We start from the raw sequence: 21,336 nt of genomic DNA on the forward strand, positions 1-21,336 counted from the left end.
TTTTTGGGAGGGGGGGGGTGGGAGAGTGACGCGTTTCCTCGGGCCCCGCCCCGTCCCGCCCGCTACCCTGCACGCGATCGTCACGTGACGAGCGTTAGCGGCGGCGGCGCCAGTCGGAGTCGCTCCATTATGAAAGTGGTGGCTTCCGCGGGCCTGGCACTCTCTACCACCTGGGACTCTGCTGCGCCGTCCGCCCGCGCACCACGTAGATGGCTCAAGGCCACGCGGAGCCACCTCTGCAGCCTCACCCATGAAGAGAATGGTAGGTGGCTGAGAATGCGTCAATTCCCGGGGCAATCGACCTGGCTGACGGCCGCGTGGTGAGGCCTATTGGGGCTTCGGCCCGACTCGGCCGGCTGACTTGAGGAGCACAGGGCGCGTCTGATCAGTAGTTGCCAGCCACGTCACTGCTGCCCGGCGGGACAGCAGCGGGACTGGGGTATGACGGGTTGGGCCTCCGAGGCTGTGGCTCAGCGCCTGGCCTGCGGGTTCATATCGATCAGTAACCATGGCGACTCGAACCATCCTGTCATTTGTAGCCATCTGGACAGCGCTGATGCACCGAGGGTGTTAGTCTTAAGATCACTTTCAAATTTAAATTAAGTAAGGCTATAGACCCTCTATTTTAATAATAACATAACTAAAATTGGTATTGCTTCAGTTATCCGATCTACTTTCTGTAACGTTTTAACAAAACTACCTTGTCCACCAATAAACTTGCCTCCCTCTTATTGCTTTGCGGGTAAATAGTTTCTGATGCTTCTGTTTTGTTTTAATATTTCGTCAGTTTGAAGTTGTACCCATAATCCTGAGCTTCCCAATATAAGAAATATGCTCACTGAATCGCCCCTGTCAAGCCCTTCTCTGAATTCTCAGCATTAGTGAGGTGACCTCCTATCGGCATACGCAAGGTTTTAGATTTGGCACATTTTAGTGGTGGGTGAAGTACTTTAAATAGTTTAAATGGATATCGCGTACACTTATGTATTTTAATATAAATGCATTGCTGGAGCCATTTGATGTATTTTCTAACTCTTATAAATTTCATTGAGTTTTGGCCTGCTTGTGCTCAATAATTTTCTATTATCAACTCCATCTCATGGTTAGTCCTGCTAACCTCTGCTGCACTGTTTAAATAAAGGAGTTATACAGCAAGACCCCTGCAGTTGCAGTGAGACTACTTTCCTGAAGGGTTTTCAGTTTGATTTGTTTTGAAATTTTACTTGCTGTTTGTATATGATAACTTTGTTTCTTGTACATGGCTCTCTGATTGGGCATTTAATTCTCAAAATTATTCTTCTGCTTTTCTGTTTGGTTCCAGTGTGATTGCTACGCATTTTCTCTATATGATAGTCCATCTATCAAGCTGCTTCTTTGTACATAATAAATGAGCTTGGCCGTAGTCTATTTGTCCTGTTCTGCCATTAATTAAGATCATGGTTGACCTTTGACCACAGCATTTTCCGTTTTCCTTGGTTACATTATGTCCAGAAATCTGCTGATCCCTTGGTAGAGAATGTCAAAGATTCGTCATTATCTAAAGGAATTTATCTGCATCTCAATCCTATGATTACTCTAAGTCTGGGACCTCTTATTCTAGACCTCTTTGGCTGTGAAATATCCTCCCTGTAAGAATTTTTAGTTTCATTTTGATCCATTGTTGTTAATTCTGGAGAATTCAGGTCTGGTTTACTTTATTTCTTCTCTTCTCTCCCCCCCCCCCCCCCCCCACCCTCCACAGAAGACATTCCATTCCTAGGAATAGCCTAGTGAATCCTTGTTCTGTGGTAAATGTAACCTTTTGGGTTAGGCAATCAAACCTGGAGATGGTTCTCCAGGATGTGCTATTAGGCCAATGTTATAACAGTAAATCATGAGTCCAGAATACGGTTTGCCTGCTTAATTGCTTTTTGTATATTGTGTGCAAGTTTTAAGTGATTTCTGTATGAGGATCCCTTAGATATCAATTTATCCAATGCTTTTGTGTGTGTACTTTGTATATTTGCACATTGTTGTGTTTGTGTTGTTCTTGCCTACTCACTTGGCCTTTGTATATCACCTGTAATCTATTTATATTACATTCCCAACCAGTTTGTTATCAGCAACAAACCTACAAATCAAGACGTACAAAAAAGCTGGGTGAACTCAGCAGGTCGGGCAGCATCCGTTGAAAGAAGCAGTCAACGTTTCAGGTCGAGACGAAGGGTTTCGACCCGAAACGTTGACTGCTTCTTTCAACGGATGCTGCCCGACCTGCTGAGTTCATCCAGCTTTTTTGTACGTCTTGATTTGACCACAGCATCTGCAGTGTACTTTGTGTAAACTTATGAATATGATGTTTGTGCCCTTCAGTCAAATTCACGATAGTCAGAATCAGGTTTATTATAGTCACTGATGTGTGTCATGAAATTTGTTGTTTTTGGCAACAGTATAATGCAAGAGTGTGGTGTTGTTCATTGACTGGGCACAACTACCATTTTCAATGCCCCACAGTGGCGAATTGCCAATCTGTTCATTCTTATTTTGCTGAGTCCTGCCCAATAACAAATTCTCAATTCTTGTTGGGTTATTGCCCTAAATTCTCTGCTGTAAACTTGACAATCAACCTTGCATAGGGTGTTGTATAAAGTCGGCAAAATACGTTGTAACTTTCTATGTGTTTTCCTTGGTTAACTCTTCCCTTGACCATTCTTAGTAAAGCTTGTTGGGATAGAAGAGCCTATTTTCTGAAGTTCAAACTCTTTGAATTCTATTGTTTCATGCACACTTTCCCTCGTATCAATTAACATTTTTATATTTCACACAATATGGCCATTCCCTAATTGGTTCCTCATGTTGATCTATATTTTCTATCTCCTTTGTTAGAGTAGTGTTATATTTGCTGTTTCTTTCTGTCCAGAATCAAAAGGATGTTGATAGTTCCTATTACAATGTATTTAGTATACCTGCTGATTATTTCACTTTAAGCATATTCTTGAGATTTATCAAGCTGTAATCTTATTAGTTTACCTGGAATTTTTAATTAGTTATTGTTTGAAGCTTCTTGTAATCTGTTGATTCGGAAGAACAAAGTCTTAGTGACATCAGTGCCATTTTTCTTGCATTCCAGTGCTTTGATATTCTAAATAAGAGTTTAATTTCTTATTTTAAATACAGGTAGAAGCTTTAATGCTCAGTAATGTGATCATCGTATGCTGGGTATGCCATAACTCTTAGTTCTGGAATTGGGATTTATGTGAATTTTTCCTGCTGTCAAAGTTCTGTTCCTCTTCGCATATTTCTGTATTAATGTTCCACAGTATGACTTTGTTCTGGACTGTATATCACAAATTCTACACAACTATCAGTAACCTGTGTCACTGAAGCAGAGGTGAATTCCCTAAGAACACAGATTCTCTTAGTATTCACTAAGAGGCCTGTGTCATTGCTGCTTTGAAGATTACACTCACCAGAGCTTTGCTCAGTTTTGTATTCCCTCATATTTTGGAGATTATGGGTGATTTAAATTGATTAAGGAATTCAGTCAGCTAATAAAGTGAAAACTTTCTAGTGTGGTAATCCCCAAATGTTAAAATTTAATCAGACCCATTATCTTCCTACAGAGATGTTGCAGATGGGGAACTTTAATGTGATGATGGGATTGAAAGGACACGAAGAAATGTGGTCAAATAAGGTGGATTTACAGGCCAGCTCTGATACTGAATGGGGTATAACCACTCATAACTAATGTATGTTCTTCCCAGAACTTCCTTACCATGGCATCACTCAAGTCTAATTGTAGACTGCTTTATTTTCTGTTGCGCATAGCCCATTACCAATGGGCAGAACAGTGGGTCAGCAATCACACCCCTCTCTATTCCTTTCCTGCTCTAGCAGAGAGGTGGGTGGCAATCAAACCCCTCTGTATTCCCTCCCCCCTCCAGCAGGACAGAGAGGGTCAGCAATCACCCCTCTGTATTCCCTCCCCCCCCCCAACCCCCGGTAGGGTGGTGAGTCAGAAATCACTCCTCTCTATTCTTTCCTTCCACCCCCCTCTAGTAGGGTAGTGGGTCAGCAATCACCCCTCTGTATTCCCTCCACCGCCCCGGTAGGATAATGGGTCAGCAATCACTCCTCTCTATTCTCTCCTCCCTCTGCCCGTTGGTCTGCATTCCTGTGGTAGTAGCTGCTGGTTACTTCGTTTGTGACTGGAATTGGCTGGTCTATGTCATCTCAACCTGGATATTCATTCCACATTTCACCACTACAGCAGTGAGCTGGCCTGTCTTAAGAAATAATATTTTGGTCGCTTTCCCCACTTTTTTTTGTAACTATTTCTGTTTGCTTCAATTTCCCATTTCAATTCACACTAGGACTATGTTTTTGAAAGACTTCCTTTCTCTTCCCCCTTTAATAGAGCTCTTGGTATCGTTTCAGTCTCACATCTCAAGTAAATTGCATCTTGATGTGATTTCACTGGTCTCATTTAAATTCGATATAGAGAAAGCAAATACAGCAAAACTCCTATGATTTGATATCCTTGTGATTTTGATGATGGATTATCTGATTTTCCAGGCTGTTGTTGTCACTCCTATTAATAGGCCTTTGCAACTTTTATTTCACTTTAAATTAAATGTGTTATGTTGCAGTATAGTAAGTTTTCCAGTAAGTTAAAGGAAGCAGGAAATACAACCTGGAATGTCAAAACAAATTAAAACACAAATGCTCTGGACTTAGCTTCAAGGCTACCCATGTTCCTGACCCTCGATGTTCCTAGCCCTCACTTTGGCCTGCACTCTGACCCCTAGTTTCACTCTAGACTAACCAGTTGGACAGATGGTTAGCCATAGTAATACTTGAACTAGCGGATACTGAATTGTCAGAATTTTACTTTGCTAGAAGTTAGCAGGTTACATGGGAGATGCTCTCTGCTTCTGAGATCTGCATTTCTCATTGAATTATTCCTTCTGACTTGTCGGTCGGACCTGCTATTCTTACTCTCCTCTCTTCAAAGATATTCTTAATGACTTATAAATTATGTCCCCGTCTCATTCTTGTTTCAATTTCTGAATCTATATCTTTTCTGAATTTCCAAATTTGGATCTTCAGTTGGGATTGTGGCTTTGTCACAGCACTAAGTGACTTAATCAGTCACAACTGGCATCCTTTGTGATAACATTAGTGACACTTTATTCTTACTTATCCTCTTTGACTCCACTAAAGACCTTGTGGTTGCCCATCTTGTTCAGACTGACTTTATCTAATTCTGCTTTTGTCGATCCAGTTGGCCAAAATGTCTTTAGCGATATCTTCAAACTCCACTGCATACTTGCTTCTAAATCAGTTTGAGACTTCTATTCTTCATCTTCAGTATACAGCTCCTCAGTCTGTTGTCAGGCTGATATGATGTCATCTTTGGAGGAGCTGTACTTTCCTCCAGCTGTGTCTTAAGAGGACGACCTTCAATTCTAAGCATTTTTGTCTCCTTTTTTAGCTTTTGTCTTGTATTGAACCATACTTCTGCAATGTTGTACCCTGTCCAGTTTTTTAATGATTTATTAAAGATAGTGGCAGACAGATAATGGGTAGGTATTAACAGGAAGTGACTACCATATTCTGTAAGCAAACAGGCCTGTATCTATTTCTAGTATTGACAAATGGATTAGATAATGGGATAGAAAGTCCAGGTACCTATCCTTGCACGAAGATAGCTGGCATATAGTGTAATAAAAGCATTAAGTTATAAAGATGTTAAATAAATGGGCAACACTGTGATAGTTGGATAAATTGTAAAAAATGAGTGGCCGTATATTTCACATCTAAAAGGCTTGGAGCATGTTTGTTTTTTCAATGTTTCAAATGCTATTAAACAATGGAGGTTCAAAGTAGTTTTGAATAGGGGTTAGGGTGAATTGAAAAAGAGCAAACTTAAGATTTACAAGGTTAGTTCAATGCCATAGAGGTACAGAAATGATTAAAGTAGCCTAATGGATCTTGTGTATGTACAGTATGCTACTCCTGGTCTTTGTACTTGTAGTTCCTCATGAGCAATTATGGCACAAGTTGGAAGAAATTCGGTATAGATTACCAGGGTAATGCTGAAGAATTATTAAGGAACAGCTTTGCGTATCAAATCCTTGCTTTCTTTAGTACAGTGCTGTAGGTCACATTCCTCAGTGTAGACTGAAAGATTACTTCCATTCAAGCTCCTGGCTAATTCCCTTTTGAACACTATGACCAAGCAGTCACTTGTAGATGATTGAGGTTCCCCAATATCTTTGACTTGGTTTTTGAATTATCAGCTCACATTTGCCCTTTCTGGATCTTTCACGATCCTTATTCGACACTCTCAAATTCCTTTGCTCCAAGAAGGGCACACTGGGTCTTCTCAGCCAACCTTAATGAAATTCTTCCTCACTGGCATCAGTTGTTTTTCTGTCCTCATGCACCTTCTGAGGCTTTGAAACTGTCGTTTATAAGATCCAGTCACTCTCCCTTCTGTTGAAGCCCAAACTCCATCTGCTTTACCAATTCCTCTTTAATGGTGTCCTGCCATTTTCAGAGACGTACACATGTGTGCCAAGATCCTCCTATTCCAACATACCCTTTGGAATGGTACCATGTAGTTCACATTGTCTCTTCTTGTTCTTTTTCACAAGATGTACCAGTTCCTTATTAAATTTCATTTCATTTGTTTGCCCACCTATTTGTGTTGTCTTGTAATCTATCATTATCAACTCTACACCTCCACTGATATTGTGCAAATATTATTTTTATCCTGCAAACTTGTATTTAAGAGGCTACTGGGAAAGCATTGGTCCTAGCATTGACTCGGGGGACAACTAACTTCTGCCCTCCAGTCTGGAAAATAGCTCTTTCCCATCACTCTGCTTTCTGTCATTGAGCTAAATTCCTATCCTTTATTCCAGAAGCTGTAATAACGATATTAATTGCCTTATGTAGATGACTTTTGCAGCAATCTCTGCTTACATATTCACTCGGCAAAGAAAACCCATACAGATTGGTCAAAGACAAATCCACGATGGCTGACTTTAACTCATTTCTCCAAGTGCCATTTATTTTCTTTATTTTTGTCTGAGCACTTTCCTACAACTCGTTAAACTGATGGGTGCGTGTAATTGTCTGGTACATCCTTATGATTTTTGGTAATAAATGTTATTTGCTCTTTGTGTCTAGGGCAGGGATTCCCAACCTGGGATCCATGGACCCAGCTTAATAATGTCCATTACATAAAAAAGGTTGGGAGCTCCTGGCCTAGAGATTTGTAAGATTATTGGAAGCCCCTTTGCAACGAGGAATGCATTTCATCTGGACCAGGTGACTTTAAACAGAGCTAACATTTCTAAAGTTTTTCATATTTTATTAATCTATTTCACCACTTCCACCAGCCCTGCACAGTTGACAGAATTGTGCAGCATATATTGCTCCATACTGACCAAGCTATCCATGCAGGCAAGTCCCATTTGTGTTTGGCCCATAACTATCTATGTACCCATCCAACTGTTTTTTAAAAGTTGTTATATCTGCCTGAACCACTTCTTGTGACAGCTCAGTCCGTATTTGTACTACCCTCGGGTAAAGTTGCCTATCAAGTTGCTAATAAATCTTTCCCTTCTAACCTTTAACATATGCCCTCCAGTTCTGGATACACCAACCATGGGGAAAGGGCTGAAAGCATTCATCCTATCCAAACTGTTGTAGCGGTGTGCTACACGCAGCGCTAAAATTACAACACGGAGTCGGTAACTGCAGTCGAAGGAAAAAACTTTATTCGAAATCTTCAGCCTCACTTTTAAGCCTCCCTCAACCTGCCCCCCATGGCGCAGAGGCTCCAAAGCTCTGTGCTCGCAAACCCCCGTAGGCTATCTAATTGTGAGTCGGTTCGGATGTGCCAGGAAATGGGTCGCCACATAACCCCCCCCCCAGAACCGGCGATACACCCCCCAATGTCCACAGTCTGGGCCAGAACCTGCTTGGGAGTTCGGCCTCTGCGCCGAGGTGCCGGAAACTCGGCCGGTTGCGCCAGGTCCACATGGGCCGGTTTGAGCCGGTCCACCGTGAAAACCTCCTCTTTCCCCCCCAACGTCCAGCACGAACGTGGACCCGTTGTTCTGGAGCACCATAAACAGCCCCTCGTATGGCCGCTGCAGCGGTGGCCGATGCCCGCCCCTTCGTACAAACACAAACTTACAGTTCTGTAGGTCTTTGGGTACGCAGGTCGGGCGCCGCCCGTGCTGTGAAGTGGGTATGGGGGCCAGGTTACCGAGCTTCTCGCGTAGTCTGCCCAGGACTGCTGCGGGATCTTCCTCTTGCCCCCTTGGGGCTGGTAGGAACTCCCCGGGGACGACCAGGGGCGCTCCGTATACCAACTCGGCCGACGAGGCAGGCAGGTCGTCCTTGGGCGCTGTGCGGATGCCGAGTAGGACCAAGGGAAGCTCGTCCGCCCAGTTGGCTCCTCGCAGGCGGGCCATGAGGGCCGACTTCAGGTGACGGTGGAAACGCTCCACTAGCCCGTTCGACTGTGGGTGGTAGGCAGTGGTGTGGTGCAGCTGAGTCCCCAAAAGGCTGGCCATAGCTGACCACAGGCTGGAGGTGAACTGGGCACCTCTGTCGGAGGTAATGTGGGCTGGTACACCAAAGCGAGATATCCAGGTGGCGATCAGGGCTCGGGCGCAAGATTCGGAGGTGGTGTCGGTGAGCGGGACCGCCTCTGGCCATCTTGTGAACCGGTCCACGATAGTCAGGAGGTGCCGCGCTCCGCGCGACACTGGCAGGGGGCCCACGATATCCACATGAATGTGGTCGAAACGCCGGTGGGCGGGATGGAACTGCTGCGGTGGGGCTTTGGTGTGCCGCTGCACCTTGGCCGTCTGGCAGTGCATGCATGTTTTGGCCCATTCACTGACCTGTTTGCGGAGTCCGTGCCAAACGAACCTGCTGGAAACCACCAGTTGTCCGGATGGAGGGATGCGCCAAGTTATGAATGGAGTCGAAAACGCGGCGCCGCCAGGCTGTCGGGATGACGGGGCGGGGCTGGCCGGTGGCGACGTCACAGAGTAGGGTCCTCTCACCCGGGCCCACGGGGAGGTCCTGGAGCTGCAAACCGGAGACTGCGGTTCTGTAACTCGGAATCTCCTCATCCGCCTGCTGCGCCTCTGCTAGTGCCTCAAAGTCTACCCCTTGGGAAAGGGCATGAACGGTAGGGCGAGAGAGCGCATCCGCCACGACATTGTCCTTACCCGAAACATGCCGGACATCCGTCGTGTATTCAGAGATGTAGGACAGGTGGCGTTGCTGGCGGGTCGACCAGGGGTTGGACGCTTTCGTAAACGCAAAGGTAAGCGGTTTGTGGTCCGTGAACGCTGTGAAGGGCCGACCTTCTAGGAAGTACCTGAAATGCCGGATTGCCAGGTAGAGCGCCAACAGTTCCCGGTCGAAAGCACTGTATTTGAGCTCGGGTGGTCGCAGGTGTTTGCTGAAAAACGCCAGGGGTTGCCAGCGACCTGCGATGAGTTGCTCCAGCACCCCACCGACTGCCGTGTTTGATGCGTCCACTGTGAGGGCGGTAGGGGCATCCATTCTGGGATGTACTAGCATTGCGGCGTTCGCCAAAGCTTCCTTCGTTTGAACGAAAGCGGCGGTGGACTCCTCGTCCCAGGTAATGTCCTTGTTCGGACCCGACATCAGGGCGAACAGGGGGCGCATGATCCGGGCAGCTGAAGGGAGGAAGCGGCGGTAGAAATTGACCATACCTACGAATTCCTGAAGGCCTTTGATCGTGGTGGGTCGGGGAAAGAGGCGGACCGCATCTACCTTAGCGGGCAGAGGGGTTGCCCCATCTTTAGTAATCCTGTGGCCCAGGAAGTCAATGGTATCGAGTCCGAACTGGCATTTGGCGGGGTTGATTGTAAGACCGTACTCACTCAGTCGGGCACAGAGTTGACGGAGGTGGGACAGATGCTCCTGACGACTGCTGCTGGCTATGAGGATGTCATCCAAATAGATGAACGCGAAGTCCAGGTCCCGTCCCACCGCGTCCATTAACCGCTGGAACGTCTGTGCGGCATTCTTCAGGCCGAACGGCATGCGGAGGAACTCGAAAAGGCCAAACGGGTTGATGAGAGCCGTTTTGGGGACGTCGTCAGGATGCATCGGGATTTGATGGTACCCTCGGACGAGGTCTACCTTGGAGAAGATCCGTGCACCGTGCAGGTTTGCTGCAAAGTCCTGAATGTGCAGCACAGGGTAGCGGTCCGGTGTGGTAGCGTTCAGCCTGCGGTAGTCGCCGCACGGTCTCCAGCCCCCCGTCACTTTGGGCACCATGTGCAGGGGGGAGGGCCATGGGCTGTCGGACCGCCGTTTGATCCCCAATTCCTCCATCCTCTGGAACTCCTCCTTCGCCAGTCGGAGCTTGTCCGGGGGAAGCCGCCGAGCGCGGGCGTGGATGGGTGGTCCCTGGGTTGGGATGTGGTGCTGTACGCCGTGCCTGGGCATGGCCGCTGTGAACTGCGGTGCCAGAACCGATGGGAAATCCGCCAGGACCCTGGTGAAGTCGTTGTCGGACAGCGTGATGGAGCCGAGGTGAGGGGCTGGCAACTGGGCTGCACCCAGGGAGAACGTCTGAAAGGTTTCGGCGTGTACCAGTCTCTTCCTGGGCAGGTCGACCAGTAGGCTGTGAGCCCGCAAAAAATCCGCACCCAGAAGCGGTTGGGCTACGGCGGCCAGTGTAAAGTCCCACGTGAACTGGCTGGAGCCGAACTGTAGCTGCACCTGACGGGTGCCATAGGTCCTTACTGTGCTGCCATTCACGGCCCTCAGGGGGGGACCCGGTGCCCTGCTGCGGGTGTCGTAACTCGTCGGAGGTAAAACGCTGATCTCAGCCCCAGTATCGACCAAAAACCGGCGTCCCGACCTTCTATCCCACACATACAGGAGGCTATCCCGATGGCCAGCCGCCATAGCCATCAGCGGCGGCTGGCCCTGGCGTTTCCCGGGAACTTGCAGGGCGGGCGACAACGGCGGGCTTCTGCGCTCCACCGCTGGTGGTAGAAGCATCAGTGTTCATTGGGCCGGGGGTTGGCGGGCTCTGCGGCCGGGCCTGGACTGGTTTGCTGCCGGGAGCGTGGCTGGGAGATCTGTGCGATGGATGCCCCGCTCACCTTTTTGGCGTTCCACAGCAAGTCCGCCCGGGCTGCCACCTTCCGGGGGTCACTGAAATCCGCGTCGGACAGCAGCAGGCGTATGTCCTCGGGCAGCTGCTCCAGGAACGCCTGCTCAAACATGAGGCAGAGTGTGTGTCCGTCGGCGAGAGACAACATCTCATTCATTAAAGCCGATGGAGGTCTGTCGCCCAAGCCATCCAGGTGCAGTAAACAGGCAGCCCGCTCGCGCCGTGAGAGTCCGAAAGTCCTGAGGAGCAGGGCTTTGAATTCCGTGTACTTGCCGTCTGCCGGGGGGCGACTGTACGAACTCCGCGACCTGGGCCGCTGTGTCCTGGTCGAGGGAGCTCACCACGTAGTAGTAGCGGGTGTCTTCTGAGGTGATCTGGCGAACGTGGAATTGGGCTTCGGCTTGCTGGAACCATAGGTTCGGTCGCTGTGTCCAGAAACCCGGCAGTTTCAACGAAACCGCATGAACAGAGGCGGCGTCGGTCATTTCTGGTCCAAAAATCGTTTGGACCGTCGGGGTCACCAATTGTAGCGGTGTGCTACACGCAGCGCTAAAATTACGACACGGAGTCGGTAACTGCAGTCGAAGGAAAAAACTTTATTCGAAATCTTCAGCCTCACTTTTAAGCCTCCCTCAACCTGCCCCCCATGGCGCAGAGGCTCCAAAGCTCTGTGCTCGCAAACCCCCATAGGCTATCTAATTGTGAGTCGGTTCGGATGTGCCAGGAAATGGGTCGCCACACTGTCTTGATTATATACACTTCTGTTAGATCTCTCCTCAAGGAATAAAGTCCTACCCTGTACAGCCTCTCCCTATAGATCTTTTCTGCTCAGATACATCACCCATTTACTAGAACGAGGGGACATAGCCTCAAGGTTCAGGAGAGTAGATTTAGGATAGAAATGAGGAGGAATTGCTTTTCCCAGAGAGTGGTGAATCTGTGGAATTCTCTGCCCAATGAAGCATTGGCGGCTACCTCAGTAAATATATTTAAGAGCAGGTTGGATAGATTTTAGCATTGTAGGGGAATTAAGGGTTATGGGGAAAAGGCAGGTTGGTGAAGATGAGTGCATGGCCAGATGAACCATAATCTTATTGAATGGCGGAGCAGGCTTGTCAGGCCAGATGGCCTACTACCCCTCCTATTTGGTATGTTCTTGTGTTTACCTTCATACATTTTAAAATGTCTAGCACCACCTCTTTTGAAATGTATCTGAAAGAAATAGCTATTGCTTTCCTTAGTTCAATGCCTTGGAGTGTATTCATATTATAGAAGAGGAGGTGCTGCTGGTCTTAAAGTATTCTTATAGGGACAAATCCTGGGGCCTGGTCAGGTGTATCCTAAGACATTGTGGGAAGCTAGGTATGAAATTGTAGGAGACTGGCCAGAGATACTTGTGTGAAGTACCAGATTACTGCCTAATGCTACTAATATTGGAAATTCTTTTATGCCATTTCAGTGATTGATAAGTTGATGGAGAAGATCCTGAGAGGCAGGATTTATGAACACTTGGAGAGTAATAATATGATTAGGAATAGTCAGCATGGCTTTGTCAAGGGCAGGTCATGCCTTATGAGCCTGATTGAATTTTTTGAGGATGTGACTAAGCACATTGATGAAGATTGAGCTGTAGTGTATATGGATTTCAGCAAGGCAATTGATAAGGTACCACATGCAAGGCTAATTGAGAAAGTAAGGAGGCATGGGATCCAAGAGGATCTTGCTTTGTGGATCCAGAACTGGCTTGCCCACAGAGGCAAAGAGTGGTTGTAGACGGGTCATGTTCTATATGGAGTTCATATAAAATATATTCTATATCAGCGGTGTGCTTCAGGGATCTGTTCTAGGACCCCTACACTTTGTGATTTTTAAAAATGACCTTGATAAGGAAGTGGAGGGATGGGTTAGTAAATTTGCTGATAACACAAAGGTCAGGGGTGTTGTGGATAGTGGAGGTCTATCAGAGGTTACAGTGGGACACTGGATGCAAAACTGGGCTGAGAAGTGGTAGATGGAGTTCAACCCAGATAAGTGTGAGGTGGTTCATTTTGGTAGGTCATAGTATATAGGCAGAATGTAGTATTAATGGTAAGACACTTGGTAGTGTGGAGGATCAGAGGGATCTTGGGGTCTGAGTCCATAGGACACTCAAAGCTACTGTGCAGGTTGACTATTTGGTTAAGAAGGCATACAGTGCATTAGCCTTCATCAACTGTGGGATTGAGATTAAGAGCCGAAAGGTAATGCTTTATAGGACCCTGGCCAGACCCTTCTTGGAATACTGTGCTCAGTTCTGGTTGCCTCACTACAGGAAGGATGTGGAAGCCATAGAAAGGGTGCAGAGGAGATTTGCGAGGATGTTGCCTGGATTGGGGAGCAAGCCTTATGAGAATAGGATGAGTAAAATTGGCCTTTTCTCCTTGGAGCGACGGAGAATGAGAGATGACCTGATAGAGGTGTATAAGATGATGAGAGGCTTTGATCGTGTGGATAGTTAGAGACTTTTTCCCAGGGCTGAAATGGCTAATGCGAGAGGACACCGTTTTAAGGTGCTTGGAAGTAGGTACAGGGGAGATGTCGGGTAAGATTTTTACACAAAAAGTGGTGAGTGCATGGAATATGCTGCCAGTGACAGTGGTGGAGGCAGATACGATAGGGTCTTTTAAGAGGTTCCTGGATAGGTACATGGAGTTTAGGAAAATAGAGGGCTGTGGGTAACCTTAAGTAATTTCTGAAATACGTATGTGTTAGGCACAGCATCGTGGACTGAAGGACCTATATTGTGCTGTAGGTTTTCTGATACCCAAGTCTTCATGTATTTCTCCATGGAAGATAAACATTAATTGAGGACTTGGCCTGTAAACTGCAGCTCCACACAATATCTCCTCTATGGTCTGTAAGGGGCACTATTTCCTCCCAAGATACTTTTTATCCCCTTAATATATTTGAAGCAATATCTTCGGATTCTTAATCTTTTCTGTTAAAGCCATCTCATAATGCCTTTTTACCCTAATTTCCTTCAGCATACTTCTACCTCCCCTGTGGACTTTGGGGGTGGGGTGGGAGCGGAGGTGAGTCTTACTTGCTGCCTGTAACTGACCATTGTTGCTGCCTCTTTCCTGGCCAGAGCCTCAGTGTCTCAGTTCCCTAATCCTAAAAACCTTGCCCTTCACTCTAATAGGAATATGCAGACCTTGATCTCTTGATCGCACTTTTCAAAGTCTCTGTGTGGGACATCCTATTGTCTGCAAGCACCCTACTCCAAACAGTCTAATACTGTCAAAATTTGCCTTGCCCCAGTTGCAAAAATTGAACCCATGGCTCACCGCTGTCACCTCATTCAATTGCCTTGCTGTTTTAACAAAAAGTAGGTTGAGCTTTGCATTCTATGTAGCATGGCCCTGAGGCAACTTTCCTGAATGTTAAGGCTACGTCCACACTAGACCGGATAATTTTGAAAACGCCGGTTTCGTGTAGAAACAATAGGCATCCACACTATGCGTTTTAAAAAAAAAAATATCTCTGTCCACATTGAAACAGATTTTGGCGAATCTCCTCCTACTGCGCATGCTCAGGACACGTCTACTGAAAACAAGCAACATGTTTGGTGTCGAATCTTGCCTTGAAAGTGCGCTTTTGTGTAGTTACAGACTAGAAAAACTTTAAAAAGACAGACAGTTTTTGGCTCTCGCGCAGCAGAACTTAGAAGTAAAAAAACATACTGGAGCGTACAGAGGCAACCGACAGGGAGTTCATGGACAGTTTGACCTGGCTGACGACGAACATTGAAGAACTGACTAACTCTGTTGCATTAATAAAGCACCTTGTTAAATGCATAAAGCATGTCTGCATCAGTGTTATCTTGTATTTCCATACAATGTTACATTAGGCTGTTACACATCTATTGTCAGAGAAATACTTGCATAAATGGGTAAAACCACCTTCATACGAGCAAGGACAGAAAACAGGGCAAAGTGAGTATACTTATTTATTCAGTAAGTTATGGGTCAAAGTATTTGCTGAGTACATTTCTAGCTCTTCTGGCGTAAGATTCGTTGCCGTCTGTTCTGAAATTGTTAGGCTGAGTTCAAGAAAACAGGCTTTGCCTGTTGCTTGGCGGCCGGGTCCGGGGTCAAAGTGCTTGGCAGAGATGGTGCTCGGTGTCGGAGGGTTGAAGTTTTTCGGACGGACTCGGAGTTGGCTGTGGTCGGATGCTTCCAGAGGCTGCATCAGGAAGCTTTGCGGCGTTGGAGGTTCACGGCAGGAAGAGGAGTTCTTCCTTCTACCGTCTACGTGAGATGATGGGCTATTGAGGACTTTGAAACTTTTTATTACTGTGCCCATGGTCTGCCCTTATCAAATTTCGGCATTGCTTTGCACTGTTGTAACTATATCTTATAATTATGTGGTTTTTGTAAGTTAATCTTGGTCTGTCTTGTGTTTTTGTGATATTGTAGCGGTGTGCTACACGCAGCGCTAAAATTACGACACGGAGTCGGTAACTGCAGTCGAAGGAAAAAACTTTATTCGAAAACTTCAGCCTCACTTTTAAGCCTCTGTCAACCGGCCCCCCATGGCGAAGAGGCTCCAAAGCTCTGTGCTCGCAAACCCCCGTAGGCTATCTAATTGTGAGTCGGTTCGGATACGCTAGGAAATGAGTCGCCACAATATCATACTGGAGGAACATTGTATCATTTCTTAATGCATGCATTACTAAATGACAATAAATGAGGACTGAGTGTCCTCACAATCTAAAAATAGCACGCTGCCGTTTTCAGATTTCTCCGGCTACCCTGTCCATACTGCTCCGGCCAATCCGGCATTTTCAAAATTACACACTTTGGAGAGCATTTCTGAAAAGCTCTGGTTTTGGGGGAGGAAAACGCAATTTTAGTGTGGATGGAAGGTAAAAACAAAGAGAAAATTCGTAAGGCCAGGGATGTTGTGGGGGTGGAACTGGACTCTGACGGTGGTGTCTGAAAAGAAAATGCTGTCCAAGTTGCATGCCATCTTGGACAATGTCTCCCATCCACTCCATAATGTACTGGTTAGGCACAGGAGTTCATTCAGCCAGAGACTCATTCCACCGAGATGTAACACTGAGTGTCACAGGAAGTCATTCCTGCCTGTGGCCATCAAACTTTACAACTCCTCCCTGGGAGTGTCAGACACCCTGAGCCAGCAGGCTGGTCCTGGACTTATTTCCACTTGGAATAACTTACTTATAATTTAATTATTTATGGTTTTATATTGCTATATTTCTACACCCTATTCTTGGTTGGTGCAACTGTAACGAAACCCAATTTCCCTCAGGATCAATAAAATACGTCTGTCTGTGAGAAAAAGCTTTGGTTATGGATTTATCCGGTGTAGTGTGGACATAGTCTAATTCAAGTTTATTGACATTCAACAATACACTTATATACTGCCAAATGAAGCAACGTTCCTCAGGGGCCAATGAACACAATGCAGCACATATAACTCACTCACACCATATAAAGTAATATTACCACAAATAAATTAACAAATAATGTGCATATACAATACAAATTAAAAAGTAAACAGTATAACTCTACTGGTGTTTCATATGTAATGAGACCTGGGTGCTGGCAGGGAGTTCAGTAGTCTCATAGCCTGAGGGAAGAAGCTCTATCCCATCTTAACAGTTTTTGTTCTAGCGCTACAGTACTTCTTGCCTGATGGTGGGGTCAAAGAGATTGATGGGCAGATGGGAGGGATCATTGACAATGCTAAGGGCCCTGTATACACAGTGCTCCTGATAAATATTTCTAATGGGTGGAAGAGAAACCCCAATGATTCCCTCAGCAGTCCTTGCAGTCCTTTGTAGGGATTTCAGGACTTGCCTTGAAATTTCTGTACCAAACAGTGAGGCAGCAGCTTAAGACACTGTTGATGATGCTCCAGTAAAATTGGCTAAAGTAGGGTGTGAGAGCCTCACTCGCCTCAGTCTCCTCAGGAAGTAGAGACACTGCTTTGTGTTCTTGAATGAGGTGGTGGTGTTGACTGACCAGGTGAGATTGTCTATTTTGTGCACTCCCAGAAACTTAGTGCTTCTAACTCTCTCCTAACAGCATCCTGGCATATGAGGCACCGTTTCCCAGATGGGGCAGAATGGAGTGGAGTGCAGTGGCTATGGCATCAATGGGCCAATATGAATGCAAGCAGCTTGGAAGGGGTCCCATGTAGCAGGAAGATGCATAACCCGCCACTCAAAGCACCTCATTGTTGAAGTCAGTGCCACTGGGCAGCAGTTGTTGAGGCAGGTTATAGAAACATAAACTTGCAGCACAATACAGGCCCTTCAGCCCACAAAGCTGTGCTGAACATGCCTTTACCGTAGAAATTGCCTAAGGTTACCCATAGACCTCTATTTTCCAGGAGTCTCTTAAAATACCCTATCGTATCTGCTGTCACTGGCAGCCCATTCCACACACTCACCACTCGCTGTTTTTTTAAAAAAAAACAACCAAACTTGCCCCTGACATCTCCTCTGTACCTACTTCCAAGCACCTTAAAACTGTGCTCTCTCATGCTAGCCATTTCAGCCCTGGGAAAAAGCCTCTGACTCTCCACACAATCAATGCCTTTCATCATCTTGTACACCTCTATTAGGTCACCTCTCATCTTCTTGTCACTCCCAAGGAAAAAAGGCTGAGTTTACTCAACCTATTCTCATAAGGCATGCTCCCCAATCCAGGCAACATCCTTGTAAATCCCCTCTGCACCCTTTCCATGGTTTCCACATCCTTCCTGTAGAGAGGTGACCAGAACTGAGCACAGTCCTCCAAGTGGGGTCTGACCAGGGTCCTATATAACTGCAACATTACCTCTCGGCTCTTAAACTCAATCCTATGGTTGATGAGGGCTAATGCACTGTATGCCTCCTTAACCACAGTCAACCTGAGCAGCAGCTTTGAGTGTCCTATGGACTCAGACCCCAAGATCCCTCTGATCCTCCACACTACCAAGTGTCTTACCATTAATACTATATTCTGCCCATATACTATGACCTACCCAAATGAACCACCTCACACTTATCTGGGTTGAACTCCATCTACCACTTCTCAGCCCAGTCTTGCATCCAGTGTCCCAGTGTCCCACTGTAACCTTTGACAGACCTCCACTTCCTTATCAAGGTCATTTTTAAAAATCACAAAGTGTAGGGGTCCTAGAACAGATCCCTGAAGTACACCGCTGATATAGAATATATTCTATATGACCTCCATATAGAATATGACCCGTCTACAACCACTCGGACCCCAAGATCCCTCTGATCCTCCACGCTGCCAAGAGTCTTACCATTAATACTATATTCTGCCATCATATTTGACCTACCAAATTGATTCACCACACACTTGTCCGGCTGAACTACATCTGCCACTTTTCAGCCCAGTTTTGCATCCTGTCAATGTCCTGCTGTAACCTCTGACAGCCCTCCACACTATCCACAACACCTCCAACCTTTGTGTCATCAGCAGATTTACTAACCCATCCCTGCACTTCCTCATCCAGATCATTTATAAAAGTCACGAGGAATAGGGGTCCCAGAAAGATCCCTGAGGCACACCGCTGGTTACTGATCTCCGTGCAGAATGTGACCTGTCTACAACCACTCTTTGCCTTCTGTGGGCAAGCCAGTCCTGGATCCACAAAGCATTGCCCCCTTGGATCCCATGCCTCCTTAGTTTCTCAATAAGCCTTGCTGAAATCCATATACGCTACATCTACAGCTCTTCCTTCATCAATGTGTTTAGTCACATCCTCAAAAAATTCAATCAGGCTCAGAAGGCACGACCTGCCTTTGACAAAGCCGTGCTGACTATTCCTAATCATATTTTGCCTCTCCAAATGTTCATAAATCCTGCCTCTCAGGATCTACTTCATCAACTTACCAGCCACTGAAGTAAGACTCAGTGGTCTATAGTTTCCTGGGCTATCTCTATTCCCTTTCTTGAATAATGGAACAACATTCAAAACCCTCCAATCCTCCGGAACCTCTCCTGTCCCCATTGATGATGCAAAGGTCATTGCCAGAGGCTCAGTAATCTCCTCTGTTGCCTCCTGCAGTAGCCTGGGATATATCTCGTCCAGGCCCGGTGACTTATCCAACTTGATGCTTTCCAAAAGCTCCAGCACATACTCTCTCTTAATATTTACATGCTCAAGTTTTTCAGTCTGCTGTAAGTTGTCCCTATAATCATCAAGTTCCTTTTTCGTAGTAAATACTGAAGCAAAGTACTCATTAAGTACCTCTGCTATCTCTTCTGGTTCCATACACACTTTCCCACTGTCACACTTGATTGGTCCTATTCTCTCACATCTTATCATCTTGCTCTTCACAGACTTGTAGAATGCCATGGGGTTTTCCTTAATCCTGTCCGCCAAGGCCTTCTCATGGTCCAATGTGGCTCTCCTAATTTCTTTCATAAGCTCCTTCCTGCTTGCCTTATAATCTTCTAGATTTCTATCATTACCTAGTTTTTTGAACATTTCATAAGCTCTTCTTCTTGACTAGACCTGCAACAGCCTTTGTACACCACGGTTCCTGTATCCTACCTTTCCCTGTCTCATTGGAACATACCTATGCAGAACTCCAAGCAAATATCCCCTGAACATTTGCCACGTTTCTTCTGTACACTTTCCTGAGAACACTGTTCCCATTTATGCTTCCAAGTTCCTGCCTGATAGCCTCATAGTTCCCCTTACTCCAATTAAACACTTTCCTAACTTGTCTGCTCCTATCCCTCTCCAATGCTATGGTAAAGGATATAGAATTGTGACACTTTCTCCAAAATGCTGTCCCACTAAGAGATCTGACACCAGGTGCATTTCCCAATAACAGATCAAGTACAGCCTCTCTCTTCTTGTAGGCTTATCTACATATTGTGTCAAGAAACCTTTCTCAACACACCTAACAAACTCCACCCCATCTAACCCTCTCGCTCTAGGGACATACCAGTGGATATTTGGGAAATTAAAATCTCCCACCACTACAACCCTGTTGTTATTATTACATCTTTCCAGAATCTGTCTCCCTTATCTGCTCCTGGATTTCCCTTTAACTATTGGGTGGTCTATTTAAAAAAAAACACCCGGTAGAGTTATTGACCCCTTCCTGTCTCTAACTTTCACCCACAGAGACCCCATAGCCAATCCTTCCAAGTCCTCCTTTTCTGCGACCTTGACACTATCTCCGAACAACAGTGCCACGCCCCCACCTCTTTTTCCTTCCTCCCTGTCCTTTCTAAAACATCTAAAGCCTGGCAGTCGAAATAACCATTCTTGCCCATGAGTCATCCCAGTCTCTGTTATGGCCACAACATCATAGCTCCAAGTACTGATCGACTCTCTAAGCTCATCCACTTTGTTCATATTACTCCTTGCATTACTCCTTGTTATTGTCACACTTTGGACATGGAATGATGTTGGCCGCCTTGAAACACAAGGGAACAGTGGGCTGTTCCAGGCAGCTGTTGAAGATGTCTGTTACAGCTTCAGTTAACTGGGTGGCACAGTCCCTAGACACATGAACAGGTGTATCAGGCCCCACAGCTTTATGTGTGTTGACCCTACGGTCTTCCTCACATCAGCCACGGCCATGCAGAATGCCTCATCGCGTCTCTGTTTTGACTTTCTGATGGCATGGGAAATTGCAGCTCTTGCTGACCTGAGAGCTGCTTTATCCCCCAGTCTGAAGGCAGTACTCTGATCTCTCAATCAACTCCGTCCCTCAACTGTCAGCCATGGCATATGATTTGTCCTGTCACAGAAATGTTTAAGTGATGTCCTCAATGCACTTCTGTGTAGGCAGTCACAGATCTCACAAATTCATCAATGTTAATGTGTGGGTTGTAGGTCATTGCCTCCCTGAACATGTTCCAGTCTGTATTTTCAAAAGAGTTCTGTAATGCTGAGGTTGTTCCTCTGACCAGGTCTCTGTCTACCTTTGAACTGGTTTGACCTTTTTATTCAGTGGCTGTTATGCAGAGATATTAGCATAACAGGTAAGTGGGGAGGAAGAGTTTTGTATGCACCAGGGATGTTGGTATAAACTAGGTTCAATGTGTTCTCATCTGTCAATGTGCTTAATAAATTTGGACTCTACCATATTTAAGTTGGCAGCAGTAATTTAAAAAAAACAACGG

At 46.1% G+C, this 21,336-nt stretch overlaps 1 protein-coding gene across 5 annotated transcripts in view; it reads left to right on the forward strand.

The window, feature by feature from the left end:
- Window positions 1-91: 91 nt before the first annotated feature.
- Window positions 92-21,336, forward strand: part of trpm7 (transient receptor potential cation channel, subfamily M, member 7) — a 171,989-nt gene continuing 150,744 nt past the window's right edge. For all 5 annotated transcript variants that reach the window (XM_059953134.1, XM_059953135.1, XM_059953137.1 and 2 more), the window contains exon 1: window positions 92-262. In XM_059953134.1, the coding sequence (XP_059809117.1) occupies window positions 251-262 (12 nt within the window). In that variant the 5' untranslated portion in view covers window positions 92-250. The remainder of the gene's footprint in view (window positions 263-21,336) is intronic.

The sequence above is a fragment of the Hypanus sabinus genome, chromosome 28, assembly GCF_030144855.1.
Source record: "Hypanus sabinus isolate sHypSab1 chromosome 28, sHypSab1.hap1, whole genome shotgun sequence".
NCBI classification, from domain to species: domain Eukaryota; kingdom Metazoa; phylum Chordata; class Chondrichthyes; order Myliobatiformes; family Dasyatidae; genus Hypanus; species Hypanus sabinus.